This window comes from Podarcis cretensis (assembly GCF_951804945.1).
Source record: "Podarcis cretensis genome assembly, chromosome: Z".
In the NCBI taxonomy this organism is placed as follows: domain Eukaryota; kingdom Metazoa; phylum Chordata; class Lepidosauria; order Squamata; family Lacertidae; genus Podarcis; species Podarcis cretensis.
Window position 1 is genome coordinate 7,197,696 of NC_137184.1, and position 25,820 is coordinate 7,223,515.

At 43.2% G+C, this 25,820-nt stretch overlaps 1 protein-coding gene across 1 annotated transcript in view; it reads right to left on the reverse strand.

Moving 5' to 3' along the window:
• Positions 1-25,820, reverse strand: part of PAPPA (pappalysin 1) — a 251,942-nt gene that overhangs the window by 74,773 nt on the left and 151,349 nt on the right. The window contains exons 11-14 of the mRNA XM_079961901.1: positions 19,654-19,752; positions 17,114-17,246; positions 11,579-11,792; positions 837-1,005 (exon numbers count right to left, since the gene is read on the reverse strand). Of these exons, the coding sequence (XP_079818027.1) occupies positions 837-1,005; positions 11,579-11,792; positions 17,114-17,246; positions 19,654-19,752 (615 nt within the window). The remainder of the gene's footprint in view (positions 1-836; positions 1,006-11,578; positions 11,793-17,113; positions 17,247-19,653; positions 19,753-25,820) is intronic.

A 25,820-nucleotide genomic window follows, 5' to 3' on the forward strand; every position in this document is an offset into this window, starting at 1 on the left:
ACTGGTGTTATATGGTCTCGGTGGCCACTCCCAGTCACCAGTCTAGCGGCCACATTCTGAATTAGTTGCAGTTTCCGGGTCACCTTCAAAGGTAGCCCCACGTAGAGCACATTGCAGTAGTCCAAGTGACAGATAACCAGAATATGCACCACTCTGGCAAGACAGTCTGCGGGCAGGTAGGGTCTCAGCATACCAGATGGAGCTGGTAGACAGCTGCCCGGGACACAGAATTGACTTTAGTTTGAAGAAGAAGAAGAAGAAGAAGAAGAAGAAGAAGAAGAAGAAGAAGAAGAAGAAGAAGAAGAATAGTAGTAGTAGTAGTAGTAGTTTGGATTTGATATCCCACCTTTCACTCCCTTTAAGAAGTCTCAAAGCGGCTAACATTCTCTTTTCCCTTCCTCCCCCACAACAAACACTCTGTGAGGTGAGTGAGGCTGAGAGACTTCAGAGAAGTGTTACTGGCCCAAGGTCACCCAGCAGCTGCATGTGGAGGAACAGGGACGCGAACCCGGTTCCCCAGATTACGAGACTACCGCTCTTAACCACTACACCATACTGGCTCTCAGTAGTTGGGTGTGAGTGTGTGTAGATACAAGATTCATTGTTCCACCAACTTCACCTACCCGGCTTCACCTACCACTGGCATATGGCCCAGAAGGGAATGTGGCCTTCAGGATTAAAGAAGTCCCCAGCCCCTGCTATAACCCATAGCACTGCCTACTATTATATTATGAGATCCTGTTTCTCTTTAAATGATGGTGAAACCATTCCCCCCCCCCACCCAAACCAGACAGCTATTCCCTCACCCTGGCAGATTTTGCACTGCAGCAACAAACCTGATTCTTTGCAAGATCGTCATCTCTCTGTATTTGTAGGATGTAGCCTGTCTTGCAGGTGACATTGCACTGGGCACCATTAAAACGCCCCGCACTGGAGAAGGTCAGCACAGCATTCTCAATCTCCAGTTCTTGGCAGTCAGTGGCTTTGCAGGAGTAGTGGACACAACTGTTGTGGGAGAATAGAAATATTTATGCTTCTTGATGGTTTACAAGTACAAAACCAACAACAATGTGCACAATTAAAATACACAATAAAGCAATAAAACACCTGTAATCAAAATGCTCAATAAAACAAGTTCATCTAGGTTGCATTCACACAGCACTTTATTCCATTTTCCCAGCTGTAAATTTCTGCATTATATTTGAGCTGTCACACAACATAAAAGCCATTTCTGGAAAGCCAGCAGAATATAGTGGAAGTTTTGTGCTCGTTTCCATGTTAATTGGTTCCAAAAATAATCCATTTGCAACCCCATAAACCCAGAAAGTTACAGGAGTAAAGTGACAAACCTGAGGTAGTATGCAAGCTTACAGCTCCTTCCTGCTGTTTTCATGGAGGAACCATGGGGGAACCAAAGCAGGTATGTGCGGAATGGGAGGGTGGGGGGCAGCGAAACTGTCCAATGACATTCCCACTGGTGGGAATTAAATTTATCGTGACACACCAGCATATGGGTCAAAAAGCCGCAGTTGCTTAACACAACAGGTACTACAGCGTGAAAGGAACATTAGAAAACAGAACATAAGCACAAGGAAAACTAACACAACACTCCCCGCATCCAACTGCATCCCAAAACAGTGCTATGTTCAAAACAGTGAAAACGGTAATTAAAACAGGAGGTTGTAACTTATCCTTTAAAACCGCTCAGCAGTTTCAGTGCCCCTGCAATGTCCAAGTTCATCATTTTAGCCGTGGAGTCCCATGCAATTGCTTCCCCCCACCCCCCTTAAATTATCCTAACAACATGCAGAATTCTTCCCTCGCCAAACCTTTCAAGGACTATGTTTCAGCAAGATTCAGCAGGAATTATTCCTAAGCTCCTAATTGCCAAAAAGAACCCCACCCCCATTATTCCATTTGGAAGATTGAAAAGGCGAGAGAGGAACGCAAGGAGATCAATACCATGAGATGAAACTGGGGAGGGAAGCATTACGGAAGGAGTGCTAATGATTGCTGACTTTAGCATAGAAGGCACTGTATTGGTATTCTATAGCATCCAACTGCCTGCTGAAGGATCAACCACCCTGCTCTCATTTACCTTCACAGCAAGCCCTTGGATTGAAAGGGAGCACTTTGCCCAAGGCCTGCCTGGTTGTCTTTTTACCTTTATGAGCTAGTTGCAGTGGGGGCTGGTGCCCATTGGGAGAGGCGGGGTGGAAGGCAGGTAGACCAATAATAGGTGGAGGCAGAACCAATGACAGGCAGAGCCACTGGGGGCTGGCAGGAGGCATACTGGAGTTGGTGGGGCAATGCCCCATTTGTCCCATGGTCCAGCCTCCACTGACCACTTGCAGCACAGCGCTTTAAGCTGATTTTTGCCATGATTCATGGCGCAGTTGTGACAATGTCACAGTTTATCTGTTAAAGCTGGGCTTCCCAGAGTGGTCAGTACTGGTCCTCCCCCAGATCAAAAAGTGGCTAGGGGTGGAAAAGCAGTGTGCAAGGCATACTGCGAATAATTTAATTAGGAACTAGGTGCCTCAGAAATGCCAATGGGCATGTGCAGAGTTCAACTCCCTTTCCAATGATGCTACTCAGTATTTAACAGGCTGTTTTATTTCCCCTAACATTGTTTGATTCGTAGTCATGGAGATTGGTCATTAATAAATGTTGACTATATATCAATATATCTCAACTGTATTTTATTTATAGTTGTAAGAATTTGGGTTGGGGTCGCTGACAACATTATAAGCTCATCAAGAGATCAAGGGATGAACTCAGAAGTTTGGGAAATGCTGTGAAATCAGTATGGGTTCAAACTTTGAATGCATTTCACTATCACCTCACCCCAAAGAGAAACAAAATGTGTACAAAAACCCATATATGGGGGGGGGGGAGAGACAGCACACACAAATTAAGTGAAAATGATGTACAGAAATTTATTGCAAAAATGGGCAGAACTATGCATAGTAAGAGAAACACATGGGGTTTTTTGGTGCGTTTTGTGTAAAACATAAAACATGTATACACACTTTGATGCATTTTGTTAAGAAGAAGAAGAAGAATTTGCAAGATGATGTGTAAATGGGCTGCACTGAATTTATAATTGGAAAAATGAGAAAATGAAAAGAACAAAAACTGATAAGATGGGTTGGGTCACAGGATGAGCAAAAGGCACAAGATTTTGGAAGTGCATTGATAAACACTAAGAGGCTGCTGTTTTGCGGCTGGTAATTGAATTCGAGAAGCTGAGAGGCTCTTTTGAGGTGACAGGTATCCCCTTCATATGTGGCACAAAATCAAACACAGGAACCAAATCTACTCTTACAGGGAGTGCTTTACATCCATGCGCAGGCCCTCCCACCAGCACCTGCACAGATGTAACTTGAAGAGGGTGATAACACAGTCCACCTGGTAGAAGCCAGCTCTTGGCTGGCCAGGCAAGGTGGATGGCAATAAAACAAGCTTTAGTGGAACCAAGTAAAGCAAGTGTACTTTCTTCCAACTGCAAAGTATGCAGAGCAGTGACATAATTACACAGCAAGGAAAACACAGGCTACCTGTCTGTGGGAATACAGTAGAAAACTCAGAGCAAAAGAAAAGCAAAAGTAAGAGGGGAAGGGGGAGGACGGGGAAGAATGAGAATAGAAAGCAAAACACCGTTTACCTTAAAAAAAACAAAAAAACATTGTAAGTGTCATTGCTTTGGGGAGAAGTGGGACTCTTGGACCCTTCACCTAGAATGTTGACTGAGCTTTCAGCACACATACCTTTAGGAGCCCAACGTGGCATTGGCAAATTTCAAAAGTGTCTCCACATGGGATTTCGCTAACATAAGGTGTGATGATATCCACCAACTTGGACGGATTTAACAAGGAAACGAACAATTATACAGATGATAAAGTGTACTAGTTATGATAGCTATGCATTTCCTCTGTTCAGAGCTTTTTTTCAGCGGAAACTCACCAGAACTCAGTTCCAGCACCTCTAAGGTGGGCACCATTGCCATTATAAGAGAACAAGGGAGGCATTCATGGTGAACCTGGGGTTTGAACCTGGGGTTTGAACCTGGGACATAGAATCATAGAATCATAGAATCATAGAATCGTAGAGTTGGAAGAGACCACAAGGGCCATCGAGTCCAACCCCCTGCCAAGCAGGAAACACCATCAGAGCACTCCTGACATATGGTTGTCAAGCCTCTGCTTAAAGACCTCCAAAGAAGGAGACTCCACCACACTCCTTGGCAGCAAATTCCACTGTCAAACAGCTCTTACTGTCAGGAAGTTCTTCCTAATGTTTAGGTGGAATCTTTTTTCTTGTAGTTTGGAACCATTGCTCCGTGTCCGCTTCTCTGGAGCAGCAGAAAACAACCTTTCTCCCTCCTCTATGTGACATCCTTTTATATATTTGAACATGGCTATCATATCACCCCTTAACCTCCTCTTCTCCAGGCTAAATATGCCCAGCTCCCTTGGCCGTTCTTCATAAGGCATCGTTTCCAGGCCTTTGACCATTTTGGTTGCCCTCCTCTGGACACGTTCCAGTTTGTCAGTGTCCTTCTTGAACTGTGGTGCCCAGAACTGGACACAGTACTCCAGGTGAGGTCTGACCAGAGCAGAATACAGTGGCACTATTACTTCCCTTGATCTAGATGCTATACTCCTATTGATGCAGCCCAGAATTGCATTGGCTTTTTTAGCTGCTGCGTCACACTGTTGGCTCATGTCAAGTTTGTGGTCAACCAAGACTCCTAGATCCTTTTCACATGCACTGCTCTCAAGCCAGGTGTCACCCATCTTGTATTTGTGCCTCTCATTTTTTTTGCCCAAGTGCAATACTTTACATTTCTCCCTATTAAAATTCATCTTGTTTGTTTTGGCCCAGTTCTCTAATCTGTCAAGGTCATTTTGAAGTGTGATCCTGTCCTCTGGGGTGATAGCCACCCCTCCCAGTTTGGTGTCATCTGCAAATTTGATCAGGATGCCCTTGAGTCCATCATCCAAGTCGTTGATAAAGATGTTGAATAAGACCGGTCCCAAGACAGAACCCTGTGGCACCCCACTAGTCACTCTTCTCCAGGATGAAGAGGAACCATTGATGAGCACCCTTTGGGTTCGGTCAGTCAGCCAGTTACAAATCCACTGAGTGGTAGCATAGTCAAGACCGCATTTTACCAGCTTCTTTACAAGAATATCATGGGGCACCTTGTCAAATGCCTTGCTGAAATCAAGGTAGGCTACATCCACTGCATTCCCTTCATCTACCAGGCTTGTAATTCTGTCAAAAAACGAGATCAGGTTAGTCTGACATGACTTATTTTTCAGAAATCCATGCTGACTATTGGTGATCACAGTATTCCTTTCTAGGTGCTCACAGACTGTTTGCTTAATGATCTGCTCCAGAATCTTCCCTGGTATTGATGTCAGACTGACTGGGCGGTAATTATTTGGGTCCTCTCTTTTCCCCTTTTTGAAAATAGGGACAACATTTGCCCTCCTCCAGTCTGCCGGGACTTCACCTGTTCTCCAGGAATTCTCAAAGATGACTGCCAGTGGTTCTGAGATCACATCTGCCAGTTCTTTTAATACTCTTGGATGCAGTTCATCTGGCCCTGGAGACTTGAATACATCTAAACTAGCCAAGTATTCTTGTACTATCTCCTTAGTTATTCTGGGCTGTGTTTCCTCTGCTGAATCATTTGCTCCAAATTCTTCAGGTCGGGCATTGTTTTCTTTATCGGAGAAGACTGAGGCAAAGAAGGCATTGAGGAGTTCAGCCCTTTCTGTGTCCCCTGTTTGCATTTCACCATCTTCTCCTCTGAGTGACCCCACTGTTTCTTTGTTCTTCCTTTTGCTACGAACATACCCATAAAAGCCTTTTTTGTTGCTTTTAACCTCTCTAGCAAGCCTGAGTTCATTCTGTGCTTTAGCTTTTCTGACTTTGTGTCTACACGTGCTGGCTATTTGTTTGAATTCCTCTTTGGTGGTTTCCCCCCTTTTCCATTTTTTGTACACATCCTTTTTTAATCTTAACTCAGTTAAAAGTTCTTTAGATAGCCACCCTGGCTTCTTTAGGCACCTTCCATGTTTCCGTCTCATTGGTATTGCCTGAAGTTGTGCTTTTACTATCTCCCTCTTAACAAATTCCCAGCCATCATGAACTCCCTTTCCTTTTAGTATTACTGTCCATGGGATCTCACCCAGCACTTCCCTAAGTTTTATGAAGTCGGCTTTCTTAAAGTCAAGAAATTGAGTCCTAGTATGCTTGGCTGCTCCTTTCCGCTGTATAGTAAACTTCAGAAGAGCATGATCACTCGCGCCTAATGATCCTTCCACTTCTACCCCACTAACCAGGTCATCAACATCGGTTAGGACCAGATCTAAAATGGCTGTTCCTCTTGTTGCTTCTCCCACTTTCTGGACAACGAAGTTGTCTGCAAGGCCAGTGAGGAATCTGTTTGACCTTATGCTCTTGGCTGAGTTTGACATCCAGCAAATATCCGGGTAATTGAAGTCCCCCATTACTACTATCTCCCTTCCTTTTGCATGCTTGGCCATCTGTTCCAGGAAGGCATCATCTATGTCCTCCGTTTGGCTTGGGGATCTATAGTAAACTCCCACAATGAGGTCCCTGTTATTCATCTCTCCTTTAATTTTGACCCAAATGCTCTCACTTTGGCTTTGAGGTTCTAAATCTTGGATCTCTTCACAGGTATACACATCCCTGACATATAACGCCACTCCTCCTCCTTTCTTGTCTGGTCTGTTTCTCTGAAATAGATTGTAACCCTCCATTATTACATTCCAGTCGTGGGACTTATCCCACCAGGTTTCAGTGATGCCTATTATGTCATATTTAGTTTGCTGTACCAAGAGCTCAAGCTCATCTTGTTTATTACCCATGCTTTGCGCATTAGTGTACAGACATTGAAGTCCATTAATCATTCCCCCGTGTCTCTTATTTAAGGATTTTTTCCTCCCACCACTAGGTCTGCGTGCTGTTTGCTCCATTTGGTCTATGACATTTGGATGATCATGTTCATCAATTGATAGACTCCTACCTTCAGGAGCACTGTCTTCCTCCCCCACATTAGTCAGTTTAAAGCCCTCCTGATGAGGTTTCTGAGATTTTTGGCAAAAACATTCCTCCCAACCGTTGTAAGGTGCAGCCCATCTCTTGCCAGAAGTCCATCTTCAAGAAACTGCAGTCCGTGATCTAAGAATCCAAACCGTTCCTGTTTACACCATTTACGAAGCCAGCTGTTCACTTCCACTATTTTTCTCTCTCTCCCTGGGCCACGTCGTTCAACTGGGAGGACAGATGAGATGACAATTTGTGCATTTAATTGCTTCAATTTCCTGCCCAGAGCCTCATAGTCGCTTTTGATCTTCTGGAGGCTATTGCTTGCAGTGTCATTGGTTCCCACATGAACCAAGAGGAAGGGGTATTTGTCAGTGGGTTTTATGATTCCTTGCAGTCGTTCAGTTACATCTTGGATCTTAGCCCCGGGGAGACAGCACACTTCCCGAGACATCTTGTCAGGCCCACAGATCTCTGCTTCTGTTCCCCTCAGTAGGGAATCCCCTATCATCACTACACGCCTCCTCTTAGGTTTGGTCGGGGTTCTTCCGTGATCTGTCCGTTCCAAGGTCGCCTGCACATTCCCTGAGGACTGACTTTGCTGCTCGTCTTCATATACCTGATCGACTGTAACGAGGGAGAGATCCTCAAATGGAGTCTGCTCTTCGTCTTCCATTCTAGGGGAGAGGACCTCAAAGCGATTGTGTATTTCTAAACAATCAGAGCGAACCCTGGGCCTCCTACTTCTTTGAGTCACGTTTCTCCATATATCTGGCTCCTGTGTTGGTGAACTAGCCTCCTTCTCAGGGGAGTCCCCTGTTTCCTCCTTGGTGGACTCTGTGTGCTCTGTTGCTTCCAAGAAGAGCTCCAGCTCTCTAATTCTTTGGAGCGTAGCCACACGTTCCTCCAGTTGCTGGACTTTGTCTTTTAAGAGGGCAATCAACATGCAATTGCTGCAGGTAAAGCTGCCTGCAACCTTTGGCAAGATGGCAAACATTGCGCAGGAACCGCAGGCGACTGCAGCTGTTCCCTCACTCTCCATCTTGAGAACGTGTCGTTGGGGCTGGCTACAGTGGTCCTCCATCATAAGAAGCTTGCAGACAGGACAAGTAACTCCCCCCGAGAAAACCCTAGGTCTCCCCCAACAAATGTTTGAGACTAGCACCCCTAAATCTAAAGATAGATCAAATTGCGCGTGCTGCTAGGCGCGCGCTGCTGCCCTGCAAGCTCTGATAAGCTCCTCCCACAGCTAATCACCTACCTCAACAGAAACCCTGCCCCCTCTGACCTTTGCACAGGGAGAGCAGCTAATCAGCCACAAGAAACACACACAGGAGAAAACCCTTTTTGCTCCACATTCCACTTGCAAGGCAGATGCTGTCCCACTGAGCCACGACCCTTTCCCTTAGGAATTTGGGTGGCTATAGTGGAGACAAAATGTGGGGCAAGACAAGCCTTTGGTTTGATCTAGCAGGTTCTTCTTCCTCTAGTTTTCACCACCTATTTCAATAGGTCTACTCGGGGTAGACCTATTTACTCCTTTTATTAGATCAAGAAGACCAAGATAGTTGCATCCATAGCAATAAAACAAAACAAAACCAAAAAATCAATGCAGACAACATGCTCTGACCTAGATACAAGACTTCTGATCACTGTGTTGAAATGAGATGAGTAAGCTCAGAAGCCCAGTGAACAGCCGTATCAAGTTTCAAATGAGAGGTCCAGTTTATGGACGTCTGGCCAAGTCCCAAGGCAGGAGGAGACAGAGACAGAGAAAGACCCATTGCTGCAGAGAAATGTCTGAAAGCATTGGCGAAGGGATGGTGGGTGGTAGTGGCAGAATCACATGCTCTGTTTGCTTCTCCGCCTTCCCTTTAAGCTCTTATGAGCTTAAAATGTTGGAGCGGAAATTCTTATCACGGCATTCAAGCATATACTTTGTGATCAATCAGTGCCAATGCAGTAAAAGGTGGGAGGCAACTGAAGGGTTTTAATTTGTAGGGCAAAAAATCAAGGCCACACTTCTACAAAATTCTGAAGCCATTTTTTTGCAGAAGGTGTGTGTGTGTTTTTCAAAAGGGTACAGAATTATTCTTTAAATAATAATGATGATGCCTTATTCCTGTAACAACAGTGCTTTGATGGAACTATCTCTTTGAATCTCTGCAAGAGGACACCTTTCTTAAGGTTTGGCAAATCGATGCAATCGCTCGAGAAATAGGATTAAATACGAGATGATAACTGACTTAAAAAAAGTAATTCCAATCCACATCTGAAAACTTAAAAAAGAGGGTTTTATTGTTTTTGATGCTTTTGAACATCACCTATATACGTCAATAAACACTGTACAAAATATACACAAAATTGCCTTTGGAAAAAGCAAGGAGAAGGGTATTTTAATTTTTAAGGCTGTTATGATTGATACCTTTGGTCAGTGCTTTTTTTCTAGAAAAATAGGTGCCAGTACTCACCATGAAGTTGTCACAGTAACAGTAAAGTACAGTAAAGCCTCCACAAGGTTAAAGTACGTAGAAATAGACATATCAATGAAAATTGCATAGAAAGATGCATTATATTAAAGGAAATTGCTGTGCAAAAATGTGTACATTAGGCAAACTTCCATACAAAAATCGGCATATTTAGATAAATTTGCACTAAAATACTGGTGAATTTCCACTGGACTTTTTAAAATATGAAAGAAAAGAAAATGGCAAACTGGTGTGGAAATATCAACAAAGATCTCATTAAATTAAATTGACTTCTCCACATTTTCCAAGCAGTTTGCAATTTATTTATATTTTTAAAACAAGAATTCATTGTGAAAAATCCATCAGTATATTAATGCAATTTTGTCATAATATACACATTTTGGTATAAATTTTCCTCAATATGCACATTGCTGCAAAATGATTTCCCTTAATATAACACAATTTTTGCATGTTATTCTCACTAACATGTGCATTTTCAGGAACACTGTCTTAGTTTGTGTACATTTGCACACTTCACTTGGCCGGAAGATACATTGCAAAATTCAGAGAAGTGTGAATTTCGAAGGATAGCCCTGTTTTGATTTCCATTGTGTTTCAAAAAGCACACGTTTAGTAGATTCACTTTAACTGAAACTGAATCAAATGGATCACCCACCCCTAGTCCAAAGTCAAAAATGAGTGCAACAATTAATTTTACATCTGTACAGTAGATTCTTAGCACCCCGCCCCCCATCCTCAGTCTATGCAACCAATAGGCATTAAAATAGTGGAAGGATACATACCATCCAGGCCAAAAGGAAAAAGGAAAGTAAACCCTGGGTGTGAGGCATGTGGTCTGCAGAGAGGGAGAAGTGGCCTGGAGAAGGTCCCAAGGGCCAGACAGAGAGGACAGGAGAGTTGCATTTGGGCTGGAGGCTCCCTGCCTACTCAGGATGTTGCTGCCCTACAACTCTCGTGGCCGTGCTGAGTGAGACTGATGGAAGGTGTGGCACAGCAACACGCAGAGGGCCCCACAGGTTCCAACACCTATGGTATATTGGAAGAACGTTGGGGAGAAGAGAGGCCCTTCACTTACTCCCTGATTCCAAGCCACAAAGAGTTTTAAAGGTCAGATTAGGTGCTGTGCAAGACCATCCTGTGTTTATACCATACCCTACAACATTTTTCCAATTAAAATGGGGGTGTCAACAACAACAACAACAACACCCCACCCATCTGACTGGGTTGCCCCAGCAAAAACCTCCCCATACAGGGCTGCCTTCAGATGTCTTCCAAAGGTTTATAGTTTGATACTTATCTCCTTGGCTCAGGGGTTGCATGCCCTCCAACATTCCTCTGATGAGAACAGGGACATCATAAGGAAAAGCAGGATATTCCGAGATCAAATAAAAAACCAGGACAGCTTCTGTGAATTCAGGACTGTCCCTGGAAAATAGGAATGCTTGGAGGGTCTGTTATGCCCAAGCCCACCCAGTGAGCTATATAGATAAATGTAGATTTCAAACTCAGGTCTCCACTGATCCTACACACACACACACAAACACACACACACTGCTGTGAAAATAAATTGGAAGTGAAAAGAATTATGTACAGCTACTGGAAGTGGGGTGCAAGATTGTGCTAGAATGGATCAAGGTCTTTCTTTCTTTCTTTCTTTCTTTCTTTCTTTCTTTCTTTCATGCAGAGAGAGCCTGCCCTCTTTGAGTTGTGACTTCTTTTCCAGGATTTTCCTAGCATAGATTGAAGCTGGACCATAAAAGCCGAGGAGAGACAAAGGAGGGGGAAATAATCTACTGACATTTTCCCATGTGGGTTAAATGCCCCGTCTGCTCCCATTCACTGGGAAACTCCATGGATTCTGCTGGCAATGCCAAAGGTCAGGCACAGCTTTTCTCCTCCTGCTTCTTATTATCCCCTTGATCAGGCCTACAGAGGCTGGAAGTCTATGGGTGGTAAAGACACGGGAGGGTGAGAGAGGCGGGGTGGGGAGAGAAGAAAGGACTCACCTCTGCTCAGCCGGGCTATAGGTCTGTCCGCTTTGGCAACTGCTGACGGTGATGGGGTCAAAGTTTTGGAAGGAGCGCAAGGCCACCCCAGAGATGGCCACGAACGGAGAGCTGAAGGTGATGAGGATGGCCTGGGTATGGTAGAAATGTTGGCTAAGGTCATGAATGACAGGGATAATCAAAGGGTTTTTCCTGCAGCTCAAGCCATGGATTCCTGTCAACAAAGGAGGTAAGGGGTGATGGAGGAAGGAAGGGGTGGGGGGAGAGAGAGAGAGACAAGAGTTTTAAATTGTTGTTTTGTTTTCCTTTATTTATTTATTTTATTCATTTACATAATTTATACCCCACTTTTCACATGTGTCTCAAAGCGGATCACTAAACAAACAAACAAACAAACAAACAAATCACACAACATCCCAAATTTCAAACTTAAGATCAAAATATCAGATAATAACAACATTTGAGCAGCATTTGGGGTGTATGAGAAGAAATATATATATATATATATATATATATATATATATATATTAATGTTCCTGCTACAGAAGTTCTATCTGTGGTATGAGATCTATGACTCATTGACACGTAAATCAGTAATCAATAAAAAAATCAATTTGACCTTGATTGGGTGAGGAATATATTAGCATTTAAAGCTTTTGTTTGTTTTTTTAAAAGTGTTACATGCCACCTCTGATGACTTTGGACAAAGAATGGACCCCAAAATATTTTGAATAATTAATCTGGTTTTCTCATAATACAATTTTACCTGCTAATTGAAACTTTGTAGGGATGCCCGAAGCATTTGTGTGTGTACAAAACTCCTTGAGCATTTTGCAAAAATAAAAATAAAAATGGTGCTGCACATTTATATGTAGACAACGCATGAGGTTTTGATCCTAAAATAACTTATGAATGTTCATGGAAGTTGGGGGAAGTGTCCTCTTCCCTCCTGCCTCATGGAGCTCCCTAGGCTTCCCCCTCTAAGCTGATAATATACAAGAGGCCCTTTTAAAAATTGTTGTATTGCTTTGCTCGTGTATTTTGATCATATTTTAATGTGTGCATAAATTGCTTTAAGACTTTGTAAACCACTTGGAAACCTATTTTGCCATTAAGCAGTAAATGACAGTAATTGTAGTAGTAGCAGCAGCAAAGTAAAGGGGAAGAACTGTAGTTTAGTGATAGAGCATCTACTTTGCATACAGAAGGTCCCTGATTCAATCTTTGGCATCAGTCAGTCAAGGCTGGGAACGTCCCCTGTCAAAATCCCTGGATAGTTGCTATCATTAACAGTAGACAATACTGAGCTTAATGGACCAGTGGTCTGATTCAGTTTAAGGCCCTTATACATGGAGGGCAGCACCCCTGAGCAATGTGAGACAAGATAGGGAGGAATCCTCGATAACTGAGTGGAAGTTTGACTGTGATCAAATACTTCACTCACATCAGCTATCTAGATAGGAATTCAGAACAATGCTGTTGCCACACAGACACATTTCACTGATTTATTCTCCCTCCCTTTTACTGATGATTTTTAGGATTTAAAGTGCACCTGCAGTGCCTGTCCACTCAGTGAAAATACTTTTTGGTCTTTTCAGGGCTACTGTACCTTTATGTAGAAGCTTGCAGCTTCTGTTCAGCCTCTGTTCAGCAGGAACATGACTTTACTGAATTGCCTCTTAATTAGTCCACGATAGAGACAGGAACCTTCAGAACAGTTTTCCTTTCATTATGAATTCATTTTTTGTAAAGTAGTTCTATTTTTAAAAATTGTAGGTTGTAGGAGAATTTGTACTATTTTAATTATATTATTTATTTTACTGTAAATTCTTATTGTGGAGTGCCATGAGATATATTGTATGAAAGCTGCTGCAGTGTTCTGTCCTGGCCCCGTTGTTGTTCAACATCTTGGATGAAGGGATTAAGGGGATGCTCATCAAATTTGCAGATGACACAAAATTAGGATGGGTAGCTAATGCCACAGACAGAATCAGAATTCAAAATGACCTTAACAGATTGTAGAACTGAGCCCAAGCTAACAAAATGAATTTCAATAGGGACAAATGTAAGGTTCTGCACTTAGGCAGGAAGAAGCAGATGCACAAATATAGGATGGGGGACACCTGGCTTACTAGCAGGACATGTGAAAAGGATCTGAGGGTCTTGATGGACCACAAGCTTAAAATGAGTCTACAGTGTGATGCTGCAGCAAAAAAAGGCTAATGCTGTTCTAGACTGTATCAACCAACAAAATTAGTGTCCAGATCAAGCCAAGTAATAGTCCCACTCTATTCTGCCTTGGTCAGACTGGAATGTCCAATTTGAGAAAAGATGGTAGCAAATGCCTTAAATGAATAAAATATATTTCACAGTCAGAAATTTAGAGAAAACCATCAATTAAAGCTCTCTTCCCCACCATTGAACATGAACTGACTAAATAACAGATGTAGTACAGAGCTGCTAGCAAGCTGAATGGAAAGCAATTAGAGTCAGAATCTGGAGACCGAATCTTCTAATTAAAATTGCATAGGATCTTCACTGAACAGGACTAGTCCAGAATAAGTATTACAAGAGCACTGCCGGACAATATAGTGTTTATATCAACTGCCATGTGGAAACATAGTTTTAATTCTGCTTCCAAACAATTTTGGAAAAGCAGGCTTCACGCTCTGCTAAAAGACCTAAGTGGAAATTACTTCAGACTCTTTTCTGCTTTCTTATTCAGGTTTGAAGAAGTTATTATGATTGTATGGACAAGCTCGGTGCCCCAAATCCGCTGAAAACGAGCATATAATGCAAGCTATCCATCATGCATTCATGTATGCAATTGGTATAGTAATATAATTAGTTGTCAGGTTTGGATCAGAATATCTAAAATATTGCCTCACCCATTGTATACTCAACGGACTCTCCAGGAGTGAGGCACCTCCAGATTCTACCACATCAAGAAATCCATTCCTTCCATATGATATAGGAATAATGCCTTAAGTGTGGTGGCCCCAACCCTTTGAAACTGCCTCCCATTACATATCAAACAAGCACTGTCTCTCTTATCTTTCTGATCTTGCTTTTCCAAGCTTGCTTTTCACCATCTAGGTCTCAAAGCAGCTTGTGATGATAAAAATATACAACACAGGCAATTAAAAATGCAAATTAAACCTCAACAATTTAAAACCACAATAATTCGAAAGCAGACCATTTAAAACCTCAGAAAACGTTTTAAGTGGAGAGGGTTTGTTTGTTTTTTAATCCAGTCTGTCTCATATTCAAAATTGGTTTCATAGATGAATTTATCTCAATTGTTTTCATGTATATGAAATTGCTTTACACATGCTTTTATTGCTGGCGTTTTTACTGTTAAATCTCTCTGAGGCGATTTCATAGGAAGAGATTCACAGGTGGGGTGAAATAAATAAAATAGATAAATAACCACGTCCCTCCAACAGTTTAACAAAGTGACAGTGGAGGCTGGTCCATCAGAGCAAATGGGGCGCTGCCCCACCAACCTGAACCAGCCTCCCCCTACATGCCTTCTCACATACATGAGGCATGGCCCTCCCTGCCACCTCCCTGCTCCTCTTCTATCTCAGTGTTTGTTCCTTCAAGAGGAAGGAGAATGGGGCCAAAGCTAGAATTTATTGGCTTCATCTGCTCATGTGCCTGAATCAACCTGCCGTAGGTCCCTCTGCCTTCCACCCTCTCCGTCCCAGTGGATTACCAGCCACCATCTGTGATGTTCAGATTCTAGCTAAAGTACAGCAGCAGAAAGTACTGCCAACTTTCCCCAGTCCCATGAAATTATATGAAGGAGGGTCCTGTGGGTGTCCCCACCCCCCTTAAAATATTCAGTGAATGCCCATTTATTTACTTTATTTAGTAGTAGTAGTAGTAGTAATAATAATTTATTATTTATACCCTGCCCATCTATCTGGGTTTCCCCAGCCACTCTGGGCGGCATCCAACAAAATATTAAAATACAGTGGTCTAGTTGTTTCGTTAATAGTGTTTTATAGATTGTAATTGTTTTACTGATGATTTGTTAATTATTCTATATGATTATGCTGTTTTGTGACATTCTAATATGTTATTTAAGGGACGTGGGTGGCGCTGTGGGTTAAACCACTGAGCCTAGGACTTGCCAATCAGAAGGTCGGTGGTTTGAATCCCCATGACGGGGTGAGCTCCTGTTTCTCGGTCCCTGCTCCTGCCAACCTAGCAGTTCGAAAGCATGTCAAAGTGCAAGTAGATAAATAGGTACCGCTCTGGCGGGAAGGTAAACGGTGTTTCCGTGTGCTGCTCTGGTTCGCCAGAAGCGGCTTAGTCATGCTGGCCACATGACCCAGAAGCTGTACGCCGGCTCCCTCAGCCAATAAAGCGAGATGAGCACCGCAACCCCAGAGTCGGCCACAACTGGACCTGATGTTCAGGAGTCCCTTTACCCTTTATCTTTAATATGTTATTTATTCTTTGTAAGCCAATTTGATTTTTTTTTTAATGAAAAGCAGCATAGAAATATTACAAATCACATCAGTTTATTTTATTAAATTTATATGCCGTTTGATGGGGGGGGATTTCTAGGGCACCGGCAAGGCTTACCTTGCCTGGGCCGGTTCACTGCCATGGAGCCCCCTCCGTGGGCTGGATCGCGGACAGCGTGAGTGTGCATGCCTGCGATTTCCGGTGCATGCGTCTGTGCAGATGTGATTTCTAGTGCCACAAAAGCAGTTCCCTGTGCTGTGCAGCGATGCTTTAGCGCAGCACGCGGGGACTCACCAAGCGGGCAGCTCAGTTCAGGGGTGGCTCATGGGCCAGTAAAACAACTCCCATGGGCCGCTTGTGGCCCATGGGCCTTAGGTTGCCGACTCCTGCTCTAAGATGTTTACAAAGGATGAAACAGCATAAAAAAAAAATTCTCAACCATACTTTAGAATCATAGAATCATAGAATCATAGAGTTGGAAGAGACCACAAGGGCCATCGAGTCCAACCCCCTGCCAAGCAGGAAACACCATCAGAGCACTCCTGACATATGGTTGTCAAGCCTCTGCTTAAAGACCTCCAAAGAAGGAGACTCCACCACACTCCTTGGCAGCAAATTCCACTGTCAAACAGCTCTTACTGTCAGGAAGTTCTTCCTAATGTTTAGGTGGAATCTTCTTTCTTGTAGTTTGGATCCATTGCTCCGTGTCCGCTTCTCTGGAGCAGCAGAAAACAACCTTTCTCCCTCCTCTATGTGACATCCTTTTATATATTTGAACATGGCTATCATATCACCCCTTAACCTCCTCTTCTCCAGGCTAAACATGCCCAGCTCCCTTAGCCGTTCCTCATAAGGCATCGTTTCCAGGCCTTTGACCATTTTGGTTGCCCTCCTCTGGACACGTTCCAGTTTGTCAGTGTCCTTCCTTTAAAACATACAAAAGTAAAAATACTATCTGGATCACTCTGAAACAATGGCTTTCATGATAGTGCAACCAGGACTTCTATTTTATCCTATGGTGAAGGACAATATCCAAACAGGCAGAGGGATTCTTACCAAGGTCATGGCTCTGGTCTTTGGTGTCAACCAGTTGAACAGAAATGGTCTCCTGCTGATCGAGATCTTCGGTCCCATCTGCAACCAAGTGGATTATAACGGCGGCAGCAACCATTGGTTGTGAAAAGGAAGCCTGGAGAGAGAAGGAACAAGAACATCAAGATACAGGACTTGCTGGTTTCCTGTGTGGCCCCTCTTGAAGCAAAACAATTGCTGGCTGACACTTAAAAGTGTATGTAGGGATGGATTATATATCAGTGGCTGAGAACATGGTAGGCATGCCTGATCAGGCCATTGGCCCATCTAATCCAAAATCCTGTTCTCAGTCAAGCAGATCCCTCTGGGAAACCTGCAAGCAGGACCTGAGTATGAGAGAACTCTCCCCTCTGTGGCTTCCTGCAACTGGTTTTCAGAAGCATTATTGCCTCCAACTGTGGAGGCAGAGCAGAGCCATCCTCGCTAGGAGCCATCAATAGTCCTCTCCTCCTCCATGAATCTGTCTAATCCCCTTTTAAATTCACCCAAGTTGGTGGCTATCCCTGTCTCTGATAGGAGTGAGTTCTATTGTGTAACTATGCACTGTGTGAATATGTTCTTTCTTTTAACAGGTCCTAGGTTTTTATTTGTGTGTGTGTGTGTGTGTGTATGCATATGCAATTGCATATCATTCTCCCACAAAGCAACAGGTGTACAGCAATGTAAAAGCAATCAATCAAACAAAACATTTAGAAGCAGTATAGAACCATCATTAAAATGAATGGCAACCCCAGAAAACCGTAAACTTCTGAATAAGCCTGTCAGCATTAACAACAACAACAAAAGTCTTCAACACTGAAAATCAACACTGAGGATGCCTGCTGATGCCTGTTGGGAGAGAGTTCCAGAGTATGGGACTGATGACACCAAATGCCCAAATTCTGGTTAAGGCCAGAATTTCTCTGGAAGACCTCAGTGATCAAGCTGGGCTATATGGTTGTCCTTAAGGTAATCTGAACCCAATTTGCTCATGTTCAGTCCTTGCCATCTCAGGATAATATGCCTGCATTACAAAATGAGAAATATGTGTATTTTCTTAGAGGGGGTTAGTTCTTAATAACATTTTTTTTGGGTAAAATATATTGTTTATTCTTGACCAGTGAATTGCCTTAACTAAGGGAAATGCTTTATAGCTGACAGGGAAATGAACTTATTTTCCCCTCCCTCTTTCATCTTCTCTTCCTCTCTTTTTCTTCTTCCATTCTTTGTTATGAAGAATGAAGGAGAGTCCTGCTGGATGAGGCCAAAGACCCATCTACTCCAGCACCCAGGTTTCACAGTGGACAACCAGCTGCCTCACCACCACAAAAACAACTCTCCCAGCTAACTTGTGATTGCCAACAACACTGGTCTTGTCTGAGGCCAATGGATTGTTGTTTTATGACACATGGGCGATAATAAATGCATTATGAACATGAGAATGTTTGCACTAAAGTAAGTTGTTCCACCTATAGAGAAACTGTTGATGGGAGGAAGATAGGGCATAGGGAAAGGAAAGACGTGTATGTAATGAGTGTGCAGGATGGAAGAAAAATTAGTTTTGGTTCAGATTTTAATGTAAACCCTACCCAACATGCAATTTTTAAAACAATATGTCAAATGAGACACAAGCCATTTCCAGGATTTGAGGATGTAGTTCCTCAGCCCAATAGAGTACCAAGATGTGTACATAAAAATGTGCATGAAAAGTGCATAAAAATGTAAGTGTTGGAGAAAATAGCACCTATGGTGTATTTATACCACTTGATTGTAAATGGCACCACAAAGTTTAAATTGTGTGCTAGTATACATTATGGTTTACAGAGGCACTATACCAGTGACAATTGATGGCGAAGATGAGCACATCAGGTAAAATTGCTCACGAAGATGTGTATTTTAGGAGAAATTTTTTTGGGGGAAATACGGTGAATTTTCATAAAGGCTTCTTTTTTTAAAAAAAAATGAAATTATGCAGAAATGTAAAAATTGAACAAGCATGGAAAACTGAGAAATCAAAATGTATCAACCCCCCCCCCCCTTTCTGGACTTTGTATCTGTTTGTAACTTGGAAAATTTACAAACCTTCAGTGAATACAGTGGTACCTGGCAAGACGAATGCCTCGTAAGACGAAAAACTCGCAAGACGAAAGAGTTTTTCATTTTTTTAGTTGCTTCGCAAGACGAATTTCCCTATGGGCTTGCTTCGAAGGCGAAAACGTCTTGCAAGTTTGTTTCCTTTGTCTTGCAAGTTTGTTTCCTTTTTCTTAAAACCGTGCATTCAGGGGGTGCAGTTGCGACTTGACTTCGAGGAGCAACTCATAGCACACGGTGTGGTAGCCTTTTTTGAGGTTTTTGAAGACTTTGGTGATTTTTGAAGCATTTCCAAAATCCGTGCTTCGCAAGACGAAAAAATCGCAAGACGAAAAAACTCGCAGAACGAATTAATTTTGTCTTGCGAGGTACCACTGTAGCTTCTCTTTCTCTCTCTCTCTCCTTCTTTCTCCCTACCCCATGCAATATCTTACCTTGAGCCAGAAAACAGTCTGGGTGTTGTTGGCAGCACATGGGTACCAAGCATGCTGAGATATTCCATCACTGAAGTCATTCGCTTTGGTTCGGCACACCTAAGAGAAAAGGAGAATCAGCATGAAGTCGAACTGAGCTCTATAAAAAGTCATGGTAAAGTCTATAAAATTATTGAGTAGCCAATGTGGCACCCTTCAGACATTGGGGACAACTCCATCAGTCCCAGTCAAAACAGCCAATGGTCAGGGATGATGGGAACTGTAGTCCAAAGCATCTGGAGTGCATCAGATTGTCTTCCCCTGGTGCAATAAGAAAAGGATAAGTTCTTTATACATTTCTTGGTTAATATTTGTTGGGGGCATAAGACAATTAAGCTAAAGCTGGTTATCACAGAATTTTAGAGTTGAAAGGGACCCCAAGGGTCATCTAGTCCAACCCCCTGCAGTGCAGGAATCTCAGCTAAAGCATCCATGACAGATGGGCCATCCAACCTCAGATTAAAAACCTGCAAGGAAGGAGAGCCCACCACCTTCTGAGGGAGACCATTCCACTACTGAACGGCTCTTACTCTCAGAAAGTTATTTCTGGTGTTTATGGAGATTATGGAGGGATGAGTTGCAAAACAAATGCACAAAGCATCTCTCAAGCACAAAACAATAAAAATGGAGCCAGTGTGGTGTAGGGGATAGATTGCTGGGCTGTGAGTTAGTGAGCTCCAGGTTCAAATCTCCATTTGGACATGAAACTCACTTGGGACTTTTGGCCAGTCATTATTCTGTCAGTCTAACCTACCTGACAGGCTGTGGTGAGGATAAAATAGAGTGGGGGGGGGGGAATCATATACACTGAAATTGAGATGCTTGGAGGAAAAGCATGATATACATGTCATAAACAAACAGAATCACAGAGTTGGAAGGTGTTTATCTAGTCCAGCACCCAGCAGATGCAGGAAATCTGCCGCTACAACATCCCTGATAGATGGCCTATTCAGTCTCTCCTCAAAAACCTCTAACCAAGGTGAGTCTACCATCAACAAAGGCAGTCTGTTAAACAGTTTATTTACCAGGCAACAGGGGATAAACAAACAAACAAATGTGGACTAGCCATGGTAAATAGGGTGAGTTGTAGTAAAGCAAAGGACAGTCTCAGAAGAGAGAATGTAAGCCTAACTTGGTGGTATAACCAGTGCCCCCTCTGGTCTTCCTGCCCCTGTCCACAGGCCAGGCACCAACAGTTGGCCAGATTAAGCATTGGTCAAGGGCCTCAGGGGTTCAAAGGGGCCCACTGCTGGCCAATCTGGCCACAATGTTATTTTCTGCCCTCCCTGCAAGATCCCTGGATGCTTCTCAGTGGTGAGCAGTGGATGGTGGTGATACTTTTCAGTAGGGGCCAAGCTCAGCTCTCATCTACAATGCCACAGTCCATAGATCTATGAAACTGATCTGTAATCCAGGCTGGACTACAGCTACCCTGGTTGGATGAGGCAAGGGCCTTGCCTGTCTAGGTCTATTTGTGGCACTTTTGCACCACTGAAAGCATGGGTGAGGAAGCTATTGCCTTTTATCTGTGGTTAGACCTCAGGTAGTCAACCTTTTTATACCTACCGCCCACTAATGCATCTTTCTTGATGGCAAAATTTCCTTACTGCCTACCAGTGCTCGATGGAAGGAGGATTCAGCTTGTGCCATAGAACCCCCTACCGCCCACCAAGAATCCTGTAACACTCACTAGTGGTCGGTAGGGACCAGGTTGACAACCCCTGGGTTAGACTGTAACTCCCACCCAACACCAGAAGCCAGCATGACCAGTAGTCAGGGATGATGGGAGGCGGAGCCCAGCAAAGCATGTAGGGAGACAGGTTTTCCTCCTCTGTCCCTCTAGTTGTTGGACTTCACCTCCCAGCAGTCCCAGCAGCCAGCATGGCCAATGATCAATGATGGTGGGAGTTACAGTCCAGCAACATCTGGAGGTCCATGGCTTCCCCACCCTTGGGCCCAAGGCATTGCCCATCAGCTCCCCTTCAGGCTTCTCCCAGATATTTCCAGCTTTGCAGCTTCTAAGCTTCCTCCTGTATTCTCACACTTTTGTATTAAAGAAAACATGGTAAGCAGAGAAGCTTCCGTGGGGATATTTTCAAGACAGGGGTGATGTCGATGGCAAATGAGTTCCACAGTGGCTGAAGTAAGAATAGTTCCCTTATGTCCAGGAGGAAAAAAGTCAAAGCAATGCAAAAGTAGCGCTCCGCATATTTGGAAACAGAGATGCTGGATTGGCCAAAAGTGAGGTAATGATTTCTCTAATTTGAATCCCCAAAGGCTGAGAGCAAAGGAATCTACGGGCAAAACATAAATCAACTTTAATGGGCTGGAAGAAGTTTTTCAGTTTTGTTTAAAAATAAGGAGGCAGCGGGAGGAAGGAAAAAGAAAACCTTGACTGGAACCGAACCTCAACAAGGCTTGCCAGTGGATAGGGTTACATTTTACAACAGTGCAGGACTTTACATAAACTATCTTTGGCATTTGAAATTCATTCCAGCAATTCGACATGTATCATTTTGCAATTCTCCTTTCTTGCATTTTCAGCAGGCTGCCTCTCATTGGGGAGAATGGATGGTTTCTTTCTTTCTTTCTTTCTTTCTTTCTTTCTTTCTTTCTTAAATACCTATCCAGTTAGGGGATTTATCTTACCCACATCTGCAGTTTATATGGCTGACACAAACGGACAGCCTTTCTGGAATTCTATGGACATTGTGGCGTGACTCTTCTCTTCTCTTCTCTTCCTTTCTCTTCTCATCTCTTCTCTTCTCTTTTCCTCTCCTCTCTCTCTCTCTGAAACCCACTTGGCCCCCAAGAACACAGAGAGGAATGGGAGAGCTGGGGTTTGGCATAGTTCATGTGTCGCTTAATGGATGAGTGAGAAACTATATTAAAAGCTGACCCAAACCTCCACTAAAAAACTTGAGCCAAACCCAAAACAAACCATTGTTGAGGTTCAGGAAAGCTCTGATAATTTTAAATATCTATGTTTTTATTTTTGCTGCTGCTACTCCCCCCCCCAAAAAAAAAAACCACCTCAGCATTTTTCCTGGGTTCTGTCTGCAACCCAGAAGCAGAAATCTTAAAACGCAGAGGGGAGAATCTGGTTTTAAAGTTCTCTTTCTGGATCTGAAAGGCTGTACCATGGGAAGCTACAAGTCAGTGTCATAGCATCTGCCTTTGCATGCAAAACATCCCAGATTCAATTCCCAACATCTCCAGGTAAGACCAGAGGAGACCTCTGTCTGAAACCTTAGAGAACTGTTGCCTGACTTTGTTGGTGCATCATTGCTCTGACTCAGTAGAAGGCAGCTTCCTTTGTTTCTATGATTTGTTACTGTTTAATAAGGTCACATCATTTCTTCTGAAAAATTTTGTTTGGTCATTGTCTGCCCTTGTAACTTTCAGACAATCTGTCCATTAATGCCAAGTCCCAAACCTGAGATAGCCACATTTCATATATGTCTGGTTTAGACATTTCCAGCAGTGGTTAGGCAAGCCACTGTTATTAATTGCCAACATGAGGTATTTGGAACCATCTGACTTATTTACCATGGAATAATGATTTCTTCATAACTTCAGTTCTACACAGGTGTTCTGCTGTGTGTAAAACCAAAACACAAGAAGCAAGAGTGGGTTGGACACACTAATGTCCACCCTTATCACTCTCCATCTTGTGGAAAGTGGAGGTCAAAAGAACATAAGAAAGCCCTGCTAGATCTAGCATCTTGTTCTCAAAGTGACCAACAAGGTACCTGTGGGAAGCCCACTCACAGAACCTGAGTGCAACAGCACTTACCCTACTTGTGTTCCATAGCAACTCTGGCAGTGGAGGAAGAACATAGCTAATGTGGCTAGAAGCCAATAATAGGTTTATTCTCCAGATCCACCCTCAAAGCAACTGTAACGCAAGGAAAGCAACAAGGAGCAACCAACTTCATGTTAAGGCAAAAATAGGTATTGCCCAAAACTGGTGTCTCCATTTCAAGTGAATACTCATAAGGAGCGCTCTGCTGGGGGAGGCCAATGACCCATCTAGCCCATCCTGTTCTCACAGTGGCCAGTCAGATGCCTCTGGGGAACCTACAAGCAAACCCTGAGCACAACAGCACTCTGCTCATCTGAAATTCCCTGCAACTGATTTTTCAGAAGCATAGGCATGTGCACAGCTTAATGTTTTAAAAAAGGAGGGATTGTGGCAACGAGGAAAGAGTATGAAGTAGCAATCCTTCTCCCTCAGCTGCCACAACCTGTGGGGAAGCAGTGGTAGGGGAGACGCAAAGTTGTAAGGGAGAGAGGAAGCAGAGAGAGATGCAGGCAGAGAAAAATAAATGGGTGGTGTGGGTCTGAAACAGATATGCAGCTTCTGCTTGCATCTGTCTTTGGAAGCAGCTGGGGCAGAGAGTAATGGGCTGCAGTGGTAGCAGTAAGTGAGAAGGAGGAAGTCATTCTCTAGGACAGGAAGATGAAGAAATCCTAAACTGGCAAGTTTGGGTTAGCTCATTACAGTGGTACCTCGAGTTACATACGCTTCAGGTTACATAAGCTTCAGGTTACAGACTCCTCTAACCCAGAAACAGTACCTCAGGTTAAGAACTTTGCTTCAGGATGAGAAAAGAAATTGCGCGGTGGCAACGGGAGGCCCCATTAGCTAAAGTGGTGCTTCAGGTTAAGAACAGTTTCAGGTTAAGTAAGGACCTCTGGAACGAATTAAGTACGTAACCAAAGGTACCACTGTATCTAGTTAAATATAAAGATAACAAAAACTGACTGTATCTTTGTCTGTTTTCATTAGAGCAAAATTTTGGTATTTTGTATCTCATTTTTTAAGTTTGTATTTTTAAAGCAAAGTTAAAAAAAATAGTTAAGTTTTAGTTTCTTTAGTTTATTGGATGAATAAAAACAATCCCCTTTATGATTGAATATGAGTATATATTCAATTAATGTTTGCCTTAAAAAAGAATTTCACATGGTGCATACCCTAACAAAATGTGCTGTGCACATATTCAAAGATACACACCTGTATTCAGAGATATACTGCCTCTAACAGTGAATGAAGATGATAGTCATCATGACTCACAACCATTGATAGCTGTGTCCTCTAAGAATCTGCCCAATCCTTTTTTAAGAACAAAAATCGACCCAAGAGGGAGCCAAGCCAGTGTTGTGTAGTGGTTAGGAGCAGTGGACTCGTAGTCTGGTGAACTGGGTTTGCTTCCCCGCTCCTTCCCATACAGCTGCTGGGTGACCTTGGGCCAGTCACACTTCTCTGAAGCCTCTCAGCCTCACTCACCTCACAGAGTGTTTGTTGTGGGGTAGGCAGAGAAAAGAGAATGTTAGGCTCATCTACCACCAACAACCATGGTTTTGATGTTGTTTGGATCATGTGAAGGTGCTCAAAATTAAAATATCAGCTCCCAATTGCCCTGGCACTGATCAAAATACTGAAAAATTAGGGACACTGAAATACTGGAAAAGCAAACCTTCCCAGGTAGGGATGGGTGAGGAATCTGCTGAGCTCAACTTCCAAAGTGGGTCACATCTAACCTAGTTCTACTCAGAGGATACTCACCTACATCAAAAGGTCTAAATTAGACTTGCCCATTAACATGAATGGGTCTACTCTGAGTAGGACTAACATTGTCCAAAACCTATAAATGGGGTGCCATCTTGCTGGTTGACACCTCATCTTTGATGGTGGAGCACCCCGGTTGTGGTCTAGGAATCAGCCTATAAGTCATTAAGATAATTAACATATCTTAAAACAGTGGCTTGGAACCATGGGTATGTTTCTTGTTAACTTGGTACAGGGTCACCAGGGTATTTAATCAGCCCAGAAGCATGCAAAGCAACCTTGAAGAGACAAGCATCTCTATCTGTTGTCCAAAATTCTCTGATGTAGAGTTGAAAAAGCTGTTTACTGCAAGAGTTGGTCTCTCTCTCTCTCTCCATGAAATGATTGAATGTTATGCTTAGGTCAGGACATGAGTACAATTGCCCACTTATGATTTCCAGCAACCAGTGTTCAGAGCCATGGTGCCTCTGACAGTGGAGGGAGAATATAGCCAGGAATAATGCTATGGCCATTGATAGTCTCATAATTATATAACATGTTTACTAGAATGGGCCTT